Source organism: Neoarius graeffei, chromosome 25 (genome assembly GCF_027579695.1).
Source record: "Neoarius graeffei isolate fNeoGra1 chromosome 25, fNeoGra1.pri, whole genome shotgun sequence".
In the NCBI taxonomy this organism is placed as follows: domain Eukaryota; kingdom Metazoa; phylum Chordata; class Actinopteri; order Siluriformes; family Ariidae; genus Neoarius; species Neoarius graeffei.
The window spans coordinates 22,374,055-22,390,368 of record NC_083593.1 but is presented as its reverse complement, the minus strand read 5'-3'; the positions used below and the strand labels follow the sequence as shown (position 1 = coordinate 22,390,368).

The 16,314-nt window shown below is 40.9% G+C and overlaps 1 protein-coding gene across 1 annotated transcript in view; it reads left to right on the top strand.

The window, feature by feature from the left end:
- Positions 1 to 7,630, top strand: part of pom121 (POM121 transmembrane nucleoporin) — a 31,531-nt gene extending 23,901 nt beyond the window's left edge. Inside the window, exons 11-13 of the mRNA XM_060909436.1 lie at positions 1,293 to 2,864; positions 3,210 to 3,302; positions 4,989 to 7,630. Coding sequence (XP_060765419.1) covers positions 1,293 to 2,864; positions 3,210 to 3,302; positions 4,989 to 5,086 — 1,763 coding nt within the window. The 3' untranslated portion in view covers positions 5,087 to 7,630. The remainder of the gene's footprint in view (positions 1 to 1,292; positions 2,865 to 3,209; positions 3,303 to 4,988) is intronic.
- The last annotated feature ends 8,684 nt before the right edge of the window (positions 7,631 to 16,314 follow it).

Here is a 16,314-nt window from a genome sequence, read left to right as displayed (position 1 = left end):
GCATGGGCAAACATGGCAGACTCTGCTCTCCCACCAACTAAAAGCCAGCAGAAACGAAAAGGAAAGCCTGCCTAGTGAGTGCAACTGCAAGATGGAGCAAGGTTAGATGATGTCATTTTTCTGGACAGATAAAATTATTCTAGCTAGTGCTTAGCTATCTTTAGCCTTAGAATTCATGGGCTCGACTCCACGATAGCGAGTATGGAGTTATACACCAATGTTTTGATCTTACAGAGAAAGAAACAATAACACAAAAGCAGTAACAGAGGAAAGATATATTCATCTTTTGTTTCATGGATCTATTCACGAATGTCAACCACAAATTACATACCTGCAACTCAAAACTGTCCGAGGTTGATGCAGTGTCACTATATTTTCCATGCATCGCCATCTTGGTGTGACGCAGTTCCATAGTTAGGCTAATTAGTTAAAGCTCCTCACGTTTGGCTATTTCCATAGGCTCATACTGTTTTTACCTCAAGAAGTAGGATATTCAGTCCCAAAATGGAGAAAAGCGACCCTCAGCACATCAAAATGATCACATCTTGTCCACGATATTGTTCTTGTGAGGCATAGGAAAATGCACAGTAAAAAAGTAATTAAATTTCAGTTAATTTTGCAGTCAGCACCTTTTAAGTGTAAATGTTGACTGCTGTTAACCAGTATATTTTCTTTTGGAATCTTACATTAGTTACTTTATTCTTACATTACTTTGATACAAATTAAGGATGTCTGCTAGCTGTCCAAGTAGTGTCCATCACCAATATGGGTGGACAAGAGGTGGGCCCACTCTCCTACCAGCTGCATATACAGTACATTCTCTGGCTCCAAGGTCTCTACTGTGCAGACTCCAATTTTTACAAGTTGGCAACTCACATTTCACCCAGAAAAAGACTTCAAAAAACTAGAGAACACTGGTTTGCTTTAAACCTTACCTGTGGGAAAAGTGGTTTATAGGGCTCTGGGGGTTTGCTTCTGCTCTCCGGTTACTTTGGGTTTGTTTCTGCTCTGTTGTGATTTATAAATGGTCTACAAGCTTATGTTATGTTCTGGGAGAAGATTGAAAAGTCAGGGAGTTGGATTGGTCTGAAGCTAGTTTTAGTTGTTGTTTGAAATTTTGTTTCAACAGTGCTTGGGCTAGAGCATGTTCATCCTTTACAATGTTCACATTAAATATCCTTTTTCCTGTTTGACTGTATGTGTGCACTGTGTTTGTCCAAGTTAGTGAAGCATTGTCTATTTGGCCCATTGTATACATGACAATACTGAAATAATTGTTATCCCATTCACAGCTCCAGCAACATCTGTGGTAGCCCAGGCTCCCTCTTCCATTACCTCCACTGCTTCAATCTTTGGGGCTGTGAAATCTGAGGTCTCCATTGCCAATCCGCAGCCCACAGTTTCAACTGCACCTTCCTCAGTGTCCTCTGCCTTTGCCCAGATTCTGGCTCAGCCTCTGCCATGTGCATCCACCACACTCAGCCTTGGAAAAGGCAGCCTCTTTGGCCTCCCTACTTCTGCACCCATAACCTGTGCACCAACTGCTCCTACAGTTTCTGCACAGCCTGCTAGCAGTACAGCCAATCCAACACCATCAGGATTCAAGACTATTTTGGGACCATGCTTTACAACGCCAGCCTCAGCTGCAGAGGTCAAACCTACTCAACCCAATTTCAAGCCCATTTTTGGCAGTGTGTTTAATCAGCCGGCTTCTTCAACATCCTCTGTACCAACAACTCAGAGCAGCACGTCTCTGTTTGGCAGTGTCACTAACACTCAGTCGGTGTCTTCCTCTCTACCCTCTTCAGTCCCCAATACACAGAATCCCAGTCAATCTTTGTTTGGCAGTCAGACTAACAGCCAGTCAGTGGCTGCTCCAGTCTCCACCACCAGTATCCAGAAACCTATTCCAGCTTTGTTTGGTGAACTGACTAACAGTCAAACAATGGCTGCTTCAGTTTCATCCTCCTCTAATACCCAGAATTCTACTCCACCTCTGTTTGGTGGACTGTCAAATAGTCAGCCAGTGGCTGCTTCAATCTCATCATCATCATCATCCTCCAATACACAGAATCCTGCTCCATCTCTGTTTTGTGGACTGACCAGCAGCCAGCCTATGGCTCCTTCAATCTCATCATCCACCAGTACCCAGAATTCTACTCCATCTCTGTTTGGTAGTTGGAGTGCTGCAAAGGGCACCTTTCAGTTTGGAGGATCTTCATCTACAGCCACTTCCTCTAGAATTAGCACTAGTACCACAACAACCAACAGCACCAATACTATACAGTTTGGTGCTTTAAAACCAGCACCAACTGCTCCTCCTGCCACTCCTCAGAACACATTCACCTTTGGCCAAAGCCCAGCCACCACCTCCTTTACAGGGTTTATGGCCAACAATACTACCCCCATGACATCAAATACCCCAGCGACCCAGGCCACATTTAGTAGCTCGGTGTTCAGCGCCTCTAAGTGTTTTGCAACCCCTCAAGCTCCAACTTCAGTCAAGCCTTTTACGTTTGGTGCCAGTGTTGGAGGAGCAACTGCAGTCACACCACTCACATTCGGCACACCCGCTAGCACAGCTGCACCAACGTTTGGAAATTCTACACAGTCTGCTTTTGGTGGAGCCTCCACTGGTTTTGCCTTTGGGAACACGGGTGCTTTGCCAGTGAGCGCAGCGTCTATGCCAGCTCCTACTTTCACATTTGGAGCAGCACCAGTTACACCTCAAAACTCTGCAGCATCTGGAGGTTTCAATTTCACGGCAACGCTTTCTGGAGCACAGTTTGGAACATCTACACCAGCAGGGCAGAGTCAGGGGTTCCCGTTTGGAGCGGGTAACACAGATAATAAACCTGCTTTTGGTGAGCATGTTTTAAATAATTTTTCTTTGTAAAATGTATTGACCTGATTCTGCATGTGTGATGCATTTTAAAGTGCTCCTGTGCTTAAAAACATGACTGAGTCCTGTTGATGCTTCTATATCTGAGCTGAATTTATGATGTCCCATATGGGCCCATGGGTTCTAACTTGTCTAATTTGCATATCATGCATATTCAAAGTTCTTTTTTTATTTTATTATTATTTTTTTTAATTGAAATATTGTGAATTCTATTTACAAATAAATATTTTTAAAAATAATAGTACTGTAAAGTAAAATACTGACCTGCTTTGGTGGCACATGATTAACACACCATGTTTGTGTACAGGAACCTCCACCCCTGCATTTGGCATTGCAAGTGGCCCCATCCCATTTGGCAGCCCTGGGACTCCTGTAGGGGGATTCGGGGCCTCAGCCTTTAGTAAGTATCACTTGTCTGTTTTTTTTTTTGTTGTTGTTTTTTTGTTAAATATCCCCCCGGCATATAATGTGTGGGGGGGGGGGGGGGATATAGCCATCACTCTGCCCATCTGTCTATTAAGAATTTTTTCATGAAACCTGACTGGTGACTAGAGGAGTTGTGACCTTGATATTTTGGGTTTTCTGTGATTTCACCGGTGAACCGGCGACAGGATCATGGGTGTTGAAGGCTCAATGATTTTCATGGGGCACAAAGGCTAGTCCATATGGCCCAATCCCATAGAAGAACTACTGTAGCACAAACTGCTGAAAAAGTTATTGCTGGCTAAAACAGAAAGGTGTCCTGCCAATTTTTCCTGCTTCCAACACATCACCTTTGAGAACTGACTGTTCTTTTGCTGCTTAATATATACCATCACTGGTCAGTGGTTTAATGTTATGGCTGATCAGTATATATCAAATGGATGTTTACACTCTCTTCTGTAGAGTGCGCTGTTATCACGTTTTTCCAAAGTCTCTCATAAGTGGTCAGTTGGGTTAAGATTTGTTGACTGTGACAATTTTTACTCAAGTGAGCCCTCATACTGTGGATTTGGGGCATTGTCATGAAAGATGCCACTCACAGGATGGAAACGTTCCATGACAGAATAAAGGATGTGTGGACAAGAGAATCCAAAACATGCCATAATATTTCTAAATGCAAGATCTAATGTTTGAGCTTATGAACTTTTCATGATGCAAGTCCAGCTTTGAAGAACAGAAAAATCCAGCATCATGCCAAGTCAATAATCCAATCCAGCTAACTTTCTAATCTACAGATGAAGAGTATAGCACCATGTTAATAGTTGTTTACAGTATCCTGTAAACAAACTGAAATCTGCTCTTATCTGAGGCTATTTTTGTCTAGATGTCGACCTTAAAGGAGAACTGAAGTCATTTTTAAACTTGCTTTATTTCTTAACTGGTTATTCAGTTACGTTTTTGGTTTGAGTAACCTTATCGTGACTCGTTTTGGCAACTAATTGCAATTAAATATTATACTTATCAGCCCATTTGGTTTTTAGCCATGTTGAATTTTGTTTGTTTAGTCCACGGCAGGTGTCGCTTATCCATGCGATCTTTACGAGACTTGAGAGACTTCGAAACGTGAAGTGTCAGCCAGGTGTCAGTGCCACCATTTTGAAAACTGTTTTCCAAACGAAATATTGCACAGAAATGAGTTTGAATGACGATTACTGCTTACTTTTTTCAAACTTTCCTAATTGCTATCAAAACAAACAAAACTTCCGGCTTGATTACATCAGCATTCGAAAGAGGGCACGTGCGTCTTTTGACAACGTTGGCAGATGTTGATCACTTTGATTTCCGCTGTATGTTTTGCTTCCATCCTACGACGTCTCGCACAGGTCTCAACGAATCTTGTTTACAGCCATTGCTTTGACATATGGACTGATATATTACAGAGCATATTTCAGACTCTCATAACGTGCTATAGCAGTGACAAAATAGCTATCAAAAATGCATTCCTATGTTTAATAAAATGAGAAATAGAATTTTGATTATAAATTTGTCTTCAGTTCTCTTTTAATGAGGACCTGAAGATTGTTGGTAGTTTTTTTTTTTAATGACCTGATGTGTCCAACCATTACATTTAAATTGTCCATAACTGCATTTGTTTCCCCTTCAGGCACTCCTTCTGCCACTTTTTCAATTGGTGCTGGCTCAAAGCCCAGCAGTTCACGACAAAGACTACAGGCTCGCAGGCAGCACACAAGGAAGAAGTAATGCTGACCATAAGGACTTTATTTGGACACATGCAACACCCTTTCTGACTGTTGAAGCTGCTGCTAACAGGACTTCATCAGGATTCCAGTAGGACCTGGACACAACTGATGTTTGGGTTGAAGTATAATTGGGTACCACATCCCTTTTTTAGATCAGGAGCTCTTGGCATACCAACATCTCCGTGTGGAATCAAACTGACGACAAAGTATATGGACGGACAGAACTACATGGCAGATTAAAATATGATGACAGTTGAAAACCTGGACATGTGAAGTTCAGGCTAAAAGAAGCTGAATTTAGGTTTGAGTCTGATCTTTGCTTTTCAGGATATTGTGGGCTGGCATCTGTGGCTTTTTTTTTTTTTTAAATAGCTGTTACCTGTTTTTATGTGATCATTCCCATTACATTCAACTTCAGTAATCAGTGTTTTTTATTTTTTTCAGATGAAATACTTTCAACAAAACATACTTTTGTGTCTCTGCTCCTTGACTGAACTGCTTACTAGGGTTGCCTGATTCAACTAGGTCTTCAGAAAATGTGTTTTAATTGAAATATGTCCCTCATTCAAATACGTTGAACAGCAAAATAAAGTTTAGTATTTTTCATTGCTTTTATGGCCTATCCCTTTAAAACATTTGCTTGGCTCATGTTTTTAAGAGCAAATCATATTGGAGTTGGGATGTTTTCAAACCAAAGCAGATGATTCAATATAAGCTGTTCTTGGTTTACAACCATCTGTGTGATATTGGCTATTGGACTACCTCGTCTGTTTACTCCAGTAAATGTTATTTACCAATCCTTTAATTCTCAATGTCCTTTTTTTTTTTGGTAAATGTCCCATAAGTGTTAGAATTGTTTCAGTGACTATAATTAAGCATGACCTTTTGATTTTCTGGAAAACTCGACTTTGTCCCATTATCCCAATTGCTTCTATGTCCTTTTTAGACCACTCTTGTCCTTGTATTTTGTCTTTTTCCTTCAGAGCTAATATGTCTGTGAAGATTCTCAGTCATCCAGGTCGTAGTAAACTGTGGGTGGTAAAAGAGAGCAACTGGACTTGCTTGAAGTCTTCAAGCAAGTCCAGTTGCTCTCTTTTACCACCCACAGTTCTGAGCTAATACCTCACTAATAGTCTATTCATGGCTGTATGGTCATTGTCGGTGGGCTGGGGGTGATCATCTTCAAGTCTGCCATTTTATTTGTATTTCAGAGCTTTTTACATGTTCCAAAAATCCCTGTCTTGTTCTTTTAACAGGTTTGAATATTGGACATTGCTTCACTTCTGAATTATTTTACAATTTTTTTTTGTGTGCGCGCCTTAGTGTGTCTGACTGCAGGTAATGTGTTATGAATGATGTCAGACTTGTGTGAAGGCTGTGAAAGCAATAGAAAGCAACTGATTGGCTTTATATGTAACATTTTAGGATTTTTGTGAACACTTAATTAGTTACTAATCTCAGGGTTTTGGGCTGTTTTTAAAGTTGGTCTCTGAATTCCTTCAAAGCTCAGTTCTTTAGTATGTTTGGAAAAATGTGTGATGCAAGTGACGAGTATGTGAAAGCATTCAAATGAATGCTGTAATTTATTTTAAATACAGATTTAATTTCAGACATGTGTGCATCCTTTTTAATGCATGCACCTTGTTCCAGCTATGTCAGTATGCTATAGCTTGTGCATGTTTTGTGAAATATTACCTTTTTATGATTGTTAGGCTTGTGAGTACTACTGCCATTGCTACAGGATGGCAGAAAGCTGAAGGCAGAAGGTTCAATTAAAAGCATTTTAAGTTTTTTTATTGCAAATGTCCATTGCTATGAACATAGTCAATAGAGCCAATCATCTGACCCATCAGACTTGTTTTAAGAAAATCTCAGGTGTGTATTTTCAGGCATTTAATTAGATTATTCTACATGCTTTTCAAAGGCATTTGTTTTGTTTATGCCCTGAGCACATCTCAGGATACACAATTGGACGCACGTTTTTCCCTTCTCTTGTTCATACTTGGTAGTAACACAGGTGGTTTTTGTTTTGTTTTTTTAGCATACAGTTGCATGGTCACATCACATTAGTCTTTGGTATGGTATTCTTTCTGTAAGACTGTAAATAATTAAAAGGTATTTAGTGGGAAAACAGCAGGGGACCAGGCTTTACATTGTTAAGGAGCCCTATCAAACAAACTGAACATGGCACATGAGCAGACTGTTGAGCAAATGAATATACTGAGAGCTGGATTTCTCACTATGTATATATGTGATTTGTGTGTTTTCAAACTGTTGCGTGTGGGGGTATGTAAAGTTAATGCCTGTAAAAGTGTGCGTGAAGGTGTGCAACTGACTTTGAGCAGCATTTTAAAATAAATCTGTCTGTTCTGGTGGTATATGCTGGTTTTCAATAAAAAGGTAACGAGGATGCAGTATTGACTTGGCCCATTTGCCCAAGGCCCATGAGGCAGACTCCTTAGCTTATGTATGAAATGAGGGTTTTTGTTTTTTTTTAATAAAGACTCAAGATTTGGAATAAAGTTTTTGGTTTGATAACGATCAAGATGTGCTTAAAGATGTCATATCTGAACTAAGATGAAGTTTCTCAGTTGTAATTATTTGAAGAACTGATGGTAGGTTATACTATATTTTTCAGCTATTTCTTCAAGTGACAACAGGATTTTCATTGATAGGACTGTATAATTCTATTTTTAGTCCCTTTGCAGCCCAAGTTTTAAAGCCCCCATCATATGTTCCTGGGGGGATAGTTCTTTAAACTGGACTAAAGAGTGAAAAAGAGGCAATTTCCCCCAGCTGTGTTTTAATTTTTTTTTTTTATTTGGTGTCATACACCATCTTTCTAACCAAGTGATTTTTCATGTTCATTTTAGCCATGGACAGGTAAATTGGAAGATAGAAACTCAACAGGTGGCCTTCCATCTCTATAAAGAGGAATCCTCTGTAAAATAGAACAGTGTTCTCAGTTGTGCTGCCCAATAATACCAAAGCAGATTGGGACATCTGAGCTCCCCCTCCATCACAGTGCAAGTACAACAGTGACGGCTGCAACCTGGGATGTCTGTTGTTCCATAAAATATCTGATAAAGTCTCTTCAGCTAAGAGAAATTACTCAATGGCGGGAATGGTAAAGTTTGAAACAAATACAACAGCTTAGGGACTGTGTTCATTTTGAGAATATTTATATTTCCTATTGTTATAGCTGTCTATCTAACTACTGAATTTGAAATTTCATGCGCAACTGGCTGCGATAACCTGGCAACTTGTCCAGGGTGTACCCTGCCTCTCACCCATAGTCAACTGGGATAGGCTCCAGCTTGCCCGCGACCCTGTAGAACTGAATTTGAGATTTCATGCGCAACTAGCTGCGATAACCTGGTGACTTGTCCAGGGTGTACCCTGCCTCTCGCCCATAGTCAGCTGGGATAGGCTCCAGCTTGCCCACGACCCTGTAGAACAGCAGATGATGGATGGCTGTGCAACTGGTCTGTAGTTAGTTTCTACAATATTCTCAAGACATGGTAAAATTTGAGTGCCCATGTATGTGAAACAAAGAACAACTTTGAATTGAGCAGATTCTTCAGGTGGTTTATTCCTTTCTGCATGGTGTCATAGCATCATTGAGGTTTTAGATTTATCTTATAGCCTGAGATCTTTCCAAATGTCTTAATCTGACCAACAGGGCAGGAACAGATTTTCCCATACCTTGGAGAAAAATAATGACATCATCCATACAGAAAGCCAGACAGTGTTCTTGCTGTCCTATGGTTATTCCTGAAATGTTATTGGTTCTTATTTCAATTGATAATGGTTTAATTGCTATGATAAATAGAAATGAGGACAGAGGATCCACTTGCCTACATCCTTGTTTTACCTTGATAGTTTTTGAGATGTTACCATGAATGAGTATTTCTGCATATGGTTCTGGATGGAGCAATCTTATTAATTTACAAAATAAATCCCTACTAGACTAAAACACACAATAATTTCAAATAGGTAGGGCCATTCAACTGAGGCTTTTTCAACAAGACAATAAAGCGGTATCTGGTGCCCCTTTTTGGTTATGGGCTATATTCAAAAAGCCTTCTGATATTATAGAAGCCTTATCTGCCATTAATAAAACCAGTATGAACTTTTCCAATTATGTTGGTATTTATTCACTCAACCTTTTGACTAAAATCTTACACAGCACTTTTACATCTGCATTTAGAAGACTAACTGATCTCAGGTTTTTCTCATTTATTATTTAGCTTACCAGCTTTTGGGAGCCAAATAATCAAAGCTCCTCTTCAGGAGAGCAGCAGGCTTCCATTATGAAAGGAATCTTTAAACATTTTAAAAGTGGTGTTTGCAGTCTAGAGCCACTTTCACATATGAAATCTGTTATTGCGTGAGGCAAAAACATAATAGATTAATTTTTATTTCCACTCAGTCTTCCATCAGGGAAAAGTAATGGATCTCGTGTACTCCCCTCTGACTGTATTTAATGGAATGCTATGGAGACCGGATCACACATTCACATCACATTATCTCTAGCCGCTTTATCCTTCTACAGGGTCGCAGGCAAGCTGGAGCCTATCCCAGCTGACTACGGGCGAAAGGCGGGGTACACCCTGGACAAGTCGCCAGGTCATCACAGGGCTGACACATAGACACAGACAACCATTCACACTCACAACTACGGTCAATTAAGAGTCACCAGTTAACCTAACCTGCATGTCTTTGGACTGTGGGGGAAACCGGAGCACCCGGAGGAAACCCACGCGGACACGGGGAGAACATGCAAACTCCGCACAGAAAGGCCCTCGCCGGCCCCGGGGCTCGAACCCAGGACCTTCTTGCTGTGAGGCGACAGCGCTAACCACTACACCACCGTGCCGCCCCTGGAGACCGGATATGACGTATAATTCACAAGGTGGCAAGTCTATTGTTAAAAAGCCAAGATGAGCTATTTGCTAGTTACGGTGGTGTAGTGGTTAGCACGGTCGCCTCACAGCAAGAAGGTTCCGAGTTCGAACCCAGCGGCCGGAGAGGGCCTTTCTGTGTGGAGTTTGCATGTTGTCTGCGTGGGTGTGCTCTGGTTTCCCCCACAATCCAAAGATGTGCAGTTAGGTTGAGGGTTGCCACCATTCAGAAATGAAAATAAGGGACACCCACCACAGCTCCTTGGGGCCATGACCACCACAGGCACGACTCCCATGGGGTGGGGTGCCCGCAGCAGTGGTCTGTTTTATTTTGTAGGTGTTTTTAGTAAAGGGGTGATCAAGAAAGCAATTACTCATACTTAAAGCTTGAAATACTTTATTGCCAATGCTGTAAAAATGTATAATGTAAAAGTGGGCAACAATGAACTTTTAAAATATAATCTAAATATATTGAGAACTTAATATCACTGTAAATGTAAGTGCATAACTCTTCTTGGTGTAGGGACTCTCTTTGTGAACCTTGGGGACATGTTTACTTAGAAAGGAAAAAAGAGAACAAAAAACATGTAGTCTATGTCTGATTATTATTAATGTCAGACAGCCCACCGTCCGCCACTGAAAACACTCGCCGACAGACTTTACAGTTTGCTCTGTAGTCGTCTCCACTCACGCTGTCCAGCCAAGGATGTGCCTCTTCCCACTCACGTCTGTATTTTTGTAAGCGTTTACGCTTTTGAGGACGTGGTGGAGTCCCGGGTGCAGCAGACATTTTTAAAAGGCCCGGGTTTTTTGAGCAGTGCCGGTGTGTGTTGTCTGTCTCTAGGCAACCGTGACAGCGCCACATGCAGTGACGCAGGCAGCCAGGCACAGACGCACAGAGTGGAGGGGTTTGCGTCCTGGGTAGATCCCGCAACGTAGTATTTCCTGTTTTATTTTGTTCATTATTGTTAGATTTAGTGTTGATATGTGTGAGACAGACGTGTATTGGACATTTATGAAAATACGGAACAAATCGCGTCCCGTATCGGTTCAATACGGGACACAAGATTTAACTGCCAAATAAAGGACGATTCCGTAGTTTACGGGATGGGTGGCAACCCTACGTGGGGCGGCCTTGGGCTGAAGTGCCCTTGAGCAAGGTACCTGACCCCTGACTGCTCCCCGGGCGCTCTGGTGTGGCTGCCCACTGCTCTGTGTGTGTGTGTGTGTGTGTTCACTGCTTCAGATGGGTTAAATGCAGAGGATGAATTTCACTGTGCTTTAAGTGTGCATGTGACGAATAAGGGTTTCTTCTTCTTCAACATGGCATGAGCCCAGCTGCATCACGTCTCTGTTCAGGGTTGTTTTGCTGTTTCTGAGTATTTTGTTCAAACAAAGGCTATAACAATTTTTGCTTATGCAGAGGGACCTCTATAGCCACTGATTTGCTCAAGCATAACCCTACAATTCCCACCTCTGCTTTCACTTTCACTCATTTTATTTAAACCCTGGCTTCTGTTAGTTTGTTTGTCTTGCGTTTGAGCTTCTTTTCCAGAAGTGTTCACGTTTACTCTCGTGTTTTGTTTTGTTTTTTGGTTGCTTAGACTATCCTGTGTAAATAAAAGGCTTCTGCATTTGCATCCATCTCCTCGCCTCAGCCATGATAATATATATAAGTGGAAATGTCAGAATCTTGTTCATTCAAGAATGACCACATTCACATTACTCTTATTACAGTATAACATTTTGTCATTGTCCCTGTGTCTGAAATCACTCACTCGTTCACTACTCCCTATATAGGGAATTCTATTTAGAAGACTATCTAGTGAGCTGATTGGTAAAATGAAATTTAAAATAAATTTCGGGCGGCACGGTGGTGTAGTGGTTAGCGCTGTCGCCTCACAGCAAGAAGGTCCTGGGTTCGAGCCCCGGGGCCGGCGAGGGCCTTTCTGTGCGGAGTTTGCATGTTCTCCCCGTGTCCGCGTGGGTTTCCTCCGGGTGCTCCGGTTTCCCCCACAGTCCAAAGACATGCAGGTTAGGTTAACTGGTGATTCTAAATTGACCGTGAGTGTGAATGGTTGTCTATGTGTCAGCCCTGTGATGACCTGGCGACTTGTCCAGGGTGTACCCTGCCGTTCGCCCGTAGTCAGCTGGGATAGGCTCCAGCTTGCCTGCGACCCTGTAGAACAGGATAAAGCGGCTAGAGATGATGAGATGAGAAAAAACCCAACCTTTCGGACACTACTCCGTCGCGCTGTTATTTACGTCATTACTGTCGCACAATTAAAACGTGCCAGAACAGTAGGCTGGTGGGTTTTCAAAATAATAAATCCATATTATACTGAGCGTATTTCCCACATTAATAAATAAAAAGTACTTTGTATCTGCTGCATCTTTCAGTTCTTTTAAATCAAGGCTGAATCCGGTCTTCCTTGCCGCTGCCTTTTATTAAATCAAATTTGAGGCTTTTGGTTAATTCCTCGCTCTGCACTCTAACTTTTATTCCTGTATTTTATCTGTCTTGTTCTATTTTAGCTCATTTTCTTTTCCCTTACTATTTTAACTGTACTTTAATAAACTCCGTTCATAACGTGTTTCTTCCTCCGTCCATTCAGCCCCCAACAATGAAAAAGGTGTTATATTTGCGAAAGATTTATTAGATTGTAATGGTAGTTTTTTGAGTTCCTCAGCTTCTGCAGAGAACTAGAATATGTGGTGTTCCTATAGGGATTTCAATAAGGTTTGCAGAGTGATCCCTTTATCTCTGGTTCAGTTAATCAGAAATACCCTTTTATACTCTGACGCGACTACATCATTACCAGCTTTAAAAGTGAATGACTGCAATTTAATAGATGGTAAGTGCAACAACAAACTAATTAATGATGCTATGAAACAAAACAGTTACCATGATTATAATACATAGGGCCAAATTACTCAATTCTGATTGGTCAATCAAGGAGGGCTTTTTTTCCTTAACACGGGGCGTATTTCTGAAATGCTATTGGCTAGTTCGTTACTTGGTTACGGTTACAAAAATTAGCATATTTTGTCAACAAAATGGCTTTTGTAAAGAAGTCCCAATAAAATTTTTCAAACCACTTTCAAAATCCTCGTGTCGTGTCGCCATGCCATGATGAAAGACGCTTTAGAAAATGATTCAAACGTGCAAGATAGTCCCGCGCGCTGATTGGTTCAGAAAACGTGAATGACAAATGTTGTGAACTTGAATGGCTTCCGAAGTATGAATTTGGCCCTATATATTTTAAACAAGTAATCGTATGGTTTCTTGTAAAATTAAGGATGAATTTCACTCGTGAAATTGATCCTTAATTTTACTCGGCCCCATACGATTACCTATACTAATAGCAGAGCTTTTTTCAAGAATTTGCTTAATATAGACAATCGATCCATCATGACTAACACTCATTCAAAATTCATAAAGTGGCCTATTCCACCTAAAGTCAAAGAGACTCACTTTAAAATAATCAATTTTATAATGTATACACACAACCCTGATTCCAAAAAAGTTGGGACAAAGTACAAATTGTAAATAAAAACAGAATGCAATGATGTGGAAGTTTCAAAATTCCATGTTTTATTCAGAATAGAACATAGATGACATATCAAATGTTTAAACTGAGAAAATGTATCATTTAAAGAGAAAAATTAGGTGATTTTAAATTTCATGACAACACCACATCTCAAAAAAGTTGGGACAAGGCCATGTTTACCACTGTGAGACATCCCCTTTTCTCTTTACAACAGTCTGCAAACGTCTGGGGACAGAGGAGACAAGTTGCTCAAGTTTAGGGATAGGAATGTTAACCCATTCTTGTCTAATGTAGGATTCTAGTTGCTCAACTGTCTTAGGTCTTTTTTGTCATATCTTCCGTTTTATGATGCACCAAATGTTTTCTATGGGTGAAAGATCTGGACTGCAGGCTGGCCAGTTCAGTACCCGGACCCTTCTTCTACGCAGCCATGATGCTGTAATTGATGCAGTATGTGGTTTGGCATTGTCATGTTGGAAAATGCAAGGTCTTCCCTGAAAGAGACGTCGTCTGGATGGGAGCATATGTTGCTCTAGAACCTGGATATACCTTTCAGCATTGATGGTGTCTTTCCAGATGCGTAAGCTGCCCATGCCACACGCACTAATGCAACCCCATACCATCAGAGATGCAGGCTTCTGAACTGAGTGCTGATAACAACTTGGGTCGTCCTTCTCCTCTTTAGTCCGAATGACACGGCGTCCTTGATTTCCATAAAGAACTTCAAATTTTGATTCGTCTGACCACAGAACAGTTTTCCACTTTGCCACAGTCCATTTTAAATGAGCCTTGGCCCAGAGAAGACGTCTGCACTTCTGGATCATGTTTAGATATGGCTTGAACTATAGAGTTTTAGCTGGCGACGGCGGATGGCACAGTGAATTGTGTTCACAGATAATGTTCTCTGGAAATATTCCTGAGCCCATTTTGTGATTTCCAATACAGAAGCATGCCTGTATGTGATGCAGTGCCATCTAAGGGCCCGAAGATCACGGGCACCCAGTATGGTTTTCCGGCCTTGACCCTTATGCACAGAGATTCTTCCAGATTCTCTGAATCTTTTGATGATATTATGCATTATGATGATGATATGTTCAAACTCTTTGCAATTTTACACTGTCGAACTCCTTTCTGATATTGCTCCACTCAGAGCCGGCCCGTGGCATAGGCAATATAGGCAAATGCTAAGGGCGCTGTGTCCATCCAGGGGCGCAGAAATGGGGGGAGAAAAATGATGACTTCCACTATTCTGAAAACGAGTCAGCATTATAATGTCTTAGCCTAATTTAATTGTACAGCAAAGCATGTAGTCAGGGTGCGATTTGTCAAAAAAAGCGGGGTGTGGTGGTGGTTGTTAATCATGAAACAATAAGCGCTCAACAGTGGTTCGCCCTGTCTATAGTGTGTCTTCGGGCGCGCAAGTGCGCATCCGCGGCTATTCTCTGTTTTGGCCATGTAATAGCCTAAGTGTTGTTGGCTAAAGAGTATTTTTGCATAACGTAGATAACTGACATAGATCTGTTGCTTGTTTTGAATATGGCTGCACTTGGAGCAGTCTGTCGGTGTCGTTGAGCAGTCTGGGCTGAAGTAAAGGTCTTTTATGCACCGAACACGTTTCTCAGCGAGATATTCCAATGGTGCCTGGCACGTTTTTTTTTTTTTAATAAAACAAAGTTGCTTTGTTGATCTGTGTTCTCATTAAAATGACAGTTTAGCAGCTCATTCAAGCAACCATGTTGCGAAGAGCTTCCTGGAGGAAAATATAATAAACACGTTGAAAACAAGAAACAATCTCAGTGCGTCAAGACTGCAGGGAAACGAAACAAGCACTCAGATGTGTTCTCTTTACAAATAGCATAAATGGCACACTTTCTCTCCTGTCTTCATGATTAACAACCACCACCACACCCCACCCCGCCCCGCTTTTTTTGACAAATCGCACCCTGACTACATGCTTTGCTGTACAATTAAATTAGGCTAAGAGATTATAATGCTGACTCGTTTTCAGAATAGTGGAAGTCATCATTTTTCTCCCCCCGTTTCTGCGCCCCTGGATGGACGCAGCGCCCTTAGCATTTGCCTATATTGCCTATGCCACGGGCCGGCTCTGCATGCACCAGTCATACAAAGGAGCTGAGATTACGTTTTTCACTCTCCCATACGTGGACAGAGACAGGACAGACATCAAAGTGCTGAGAAAAAAAAAAATAGGAAAGCAGTACAACATATCATATAGTAAACTAGTATTTCCCTTGTACTATATTCAATATCAACATATACACATATAGTTACATATCAACAGTTTTTTCCCCCTGTTCTACATTTAGTTTTTCAATAGTTGAAGTTGAAGGCAGTACCAAAAAACACCACTAGAGGTCTTTTTAATATCACAATTTTATATATTTTTATTTTTATTTAAATCCTTGTATTTTTCATGCACACTGGTTTCTTTAATATCTTATTTTGTGCAATGCCTTATTTATATTGCATTTACGAATTACAACACTTGTTTACATTTTTTATTTTGGGAGTACTGTAAGCCATTTATATTATGTTTCATATATTCAGTTCATATTTTGTATTTGTTTCTTTAATTCAGTATTAAATATTTTGAATGTGCAATTTCTTTATTTAATGCCTTTAATTAAGTATTTTGAACGTGCAATTTTTTTGTTTAAATAAAAGAATGTTTTAAGACAAAGCTATTCCATTTCTTGTTAGTATAGATACACCATCAGTGGCTTTAACTGGTGTTGGGGAGGGGGCGCCACCTA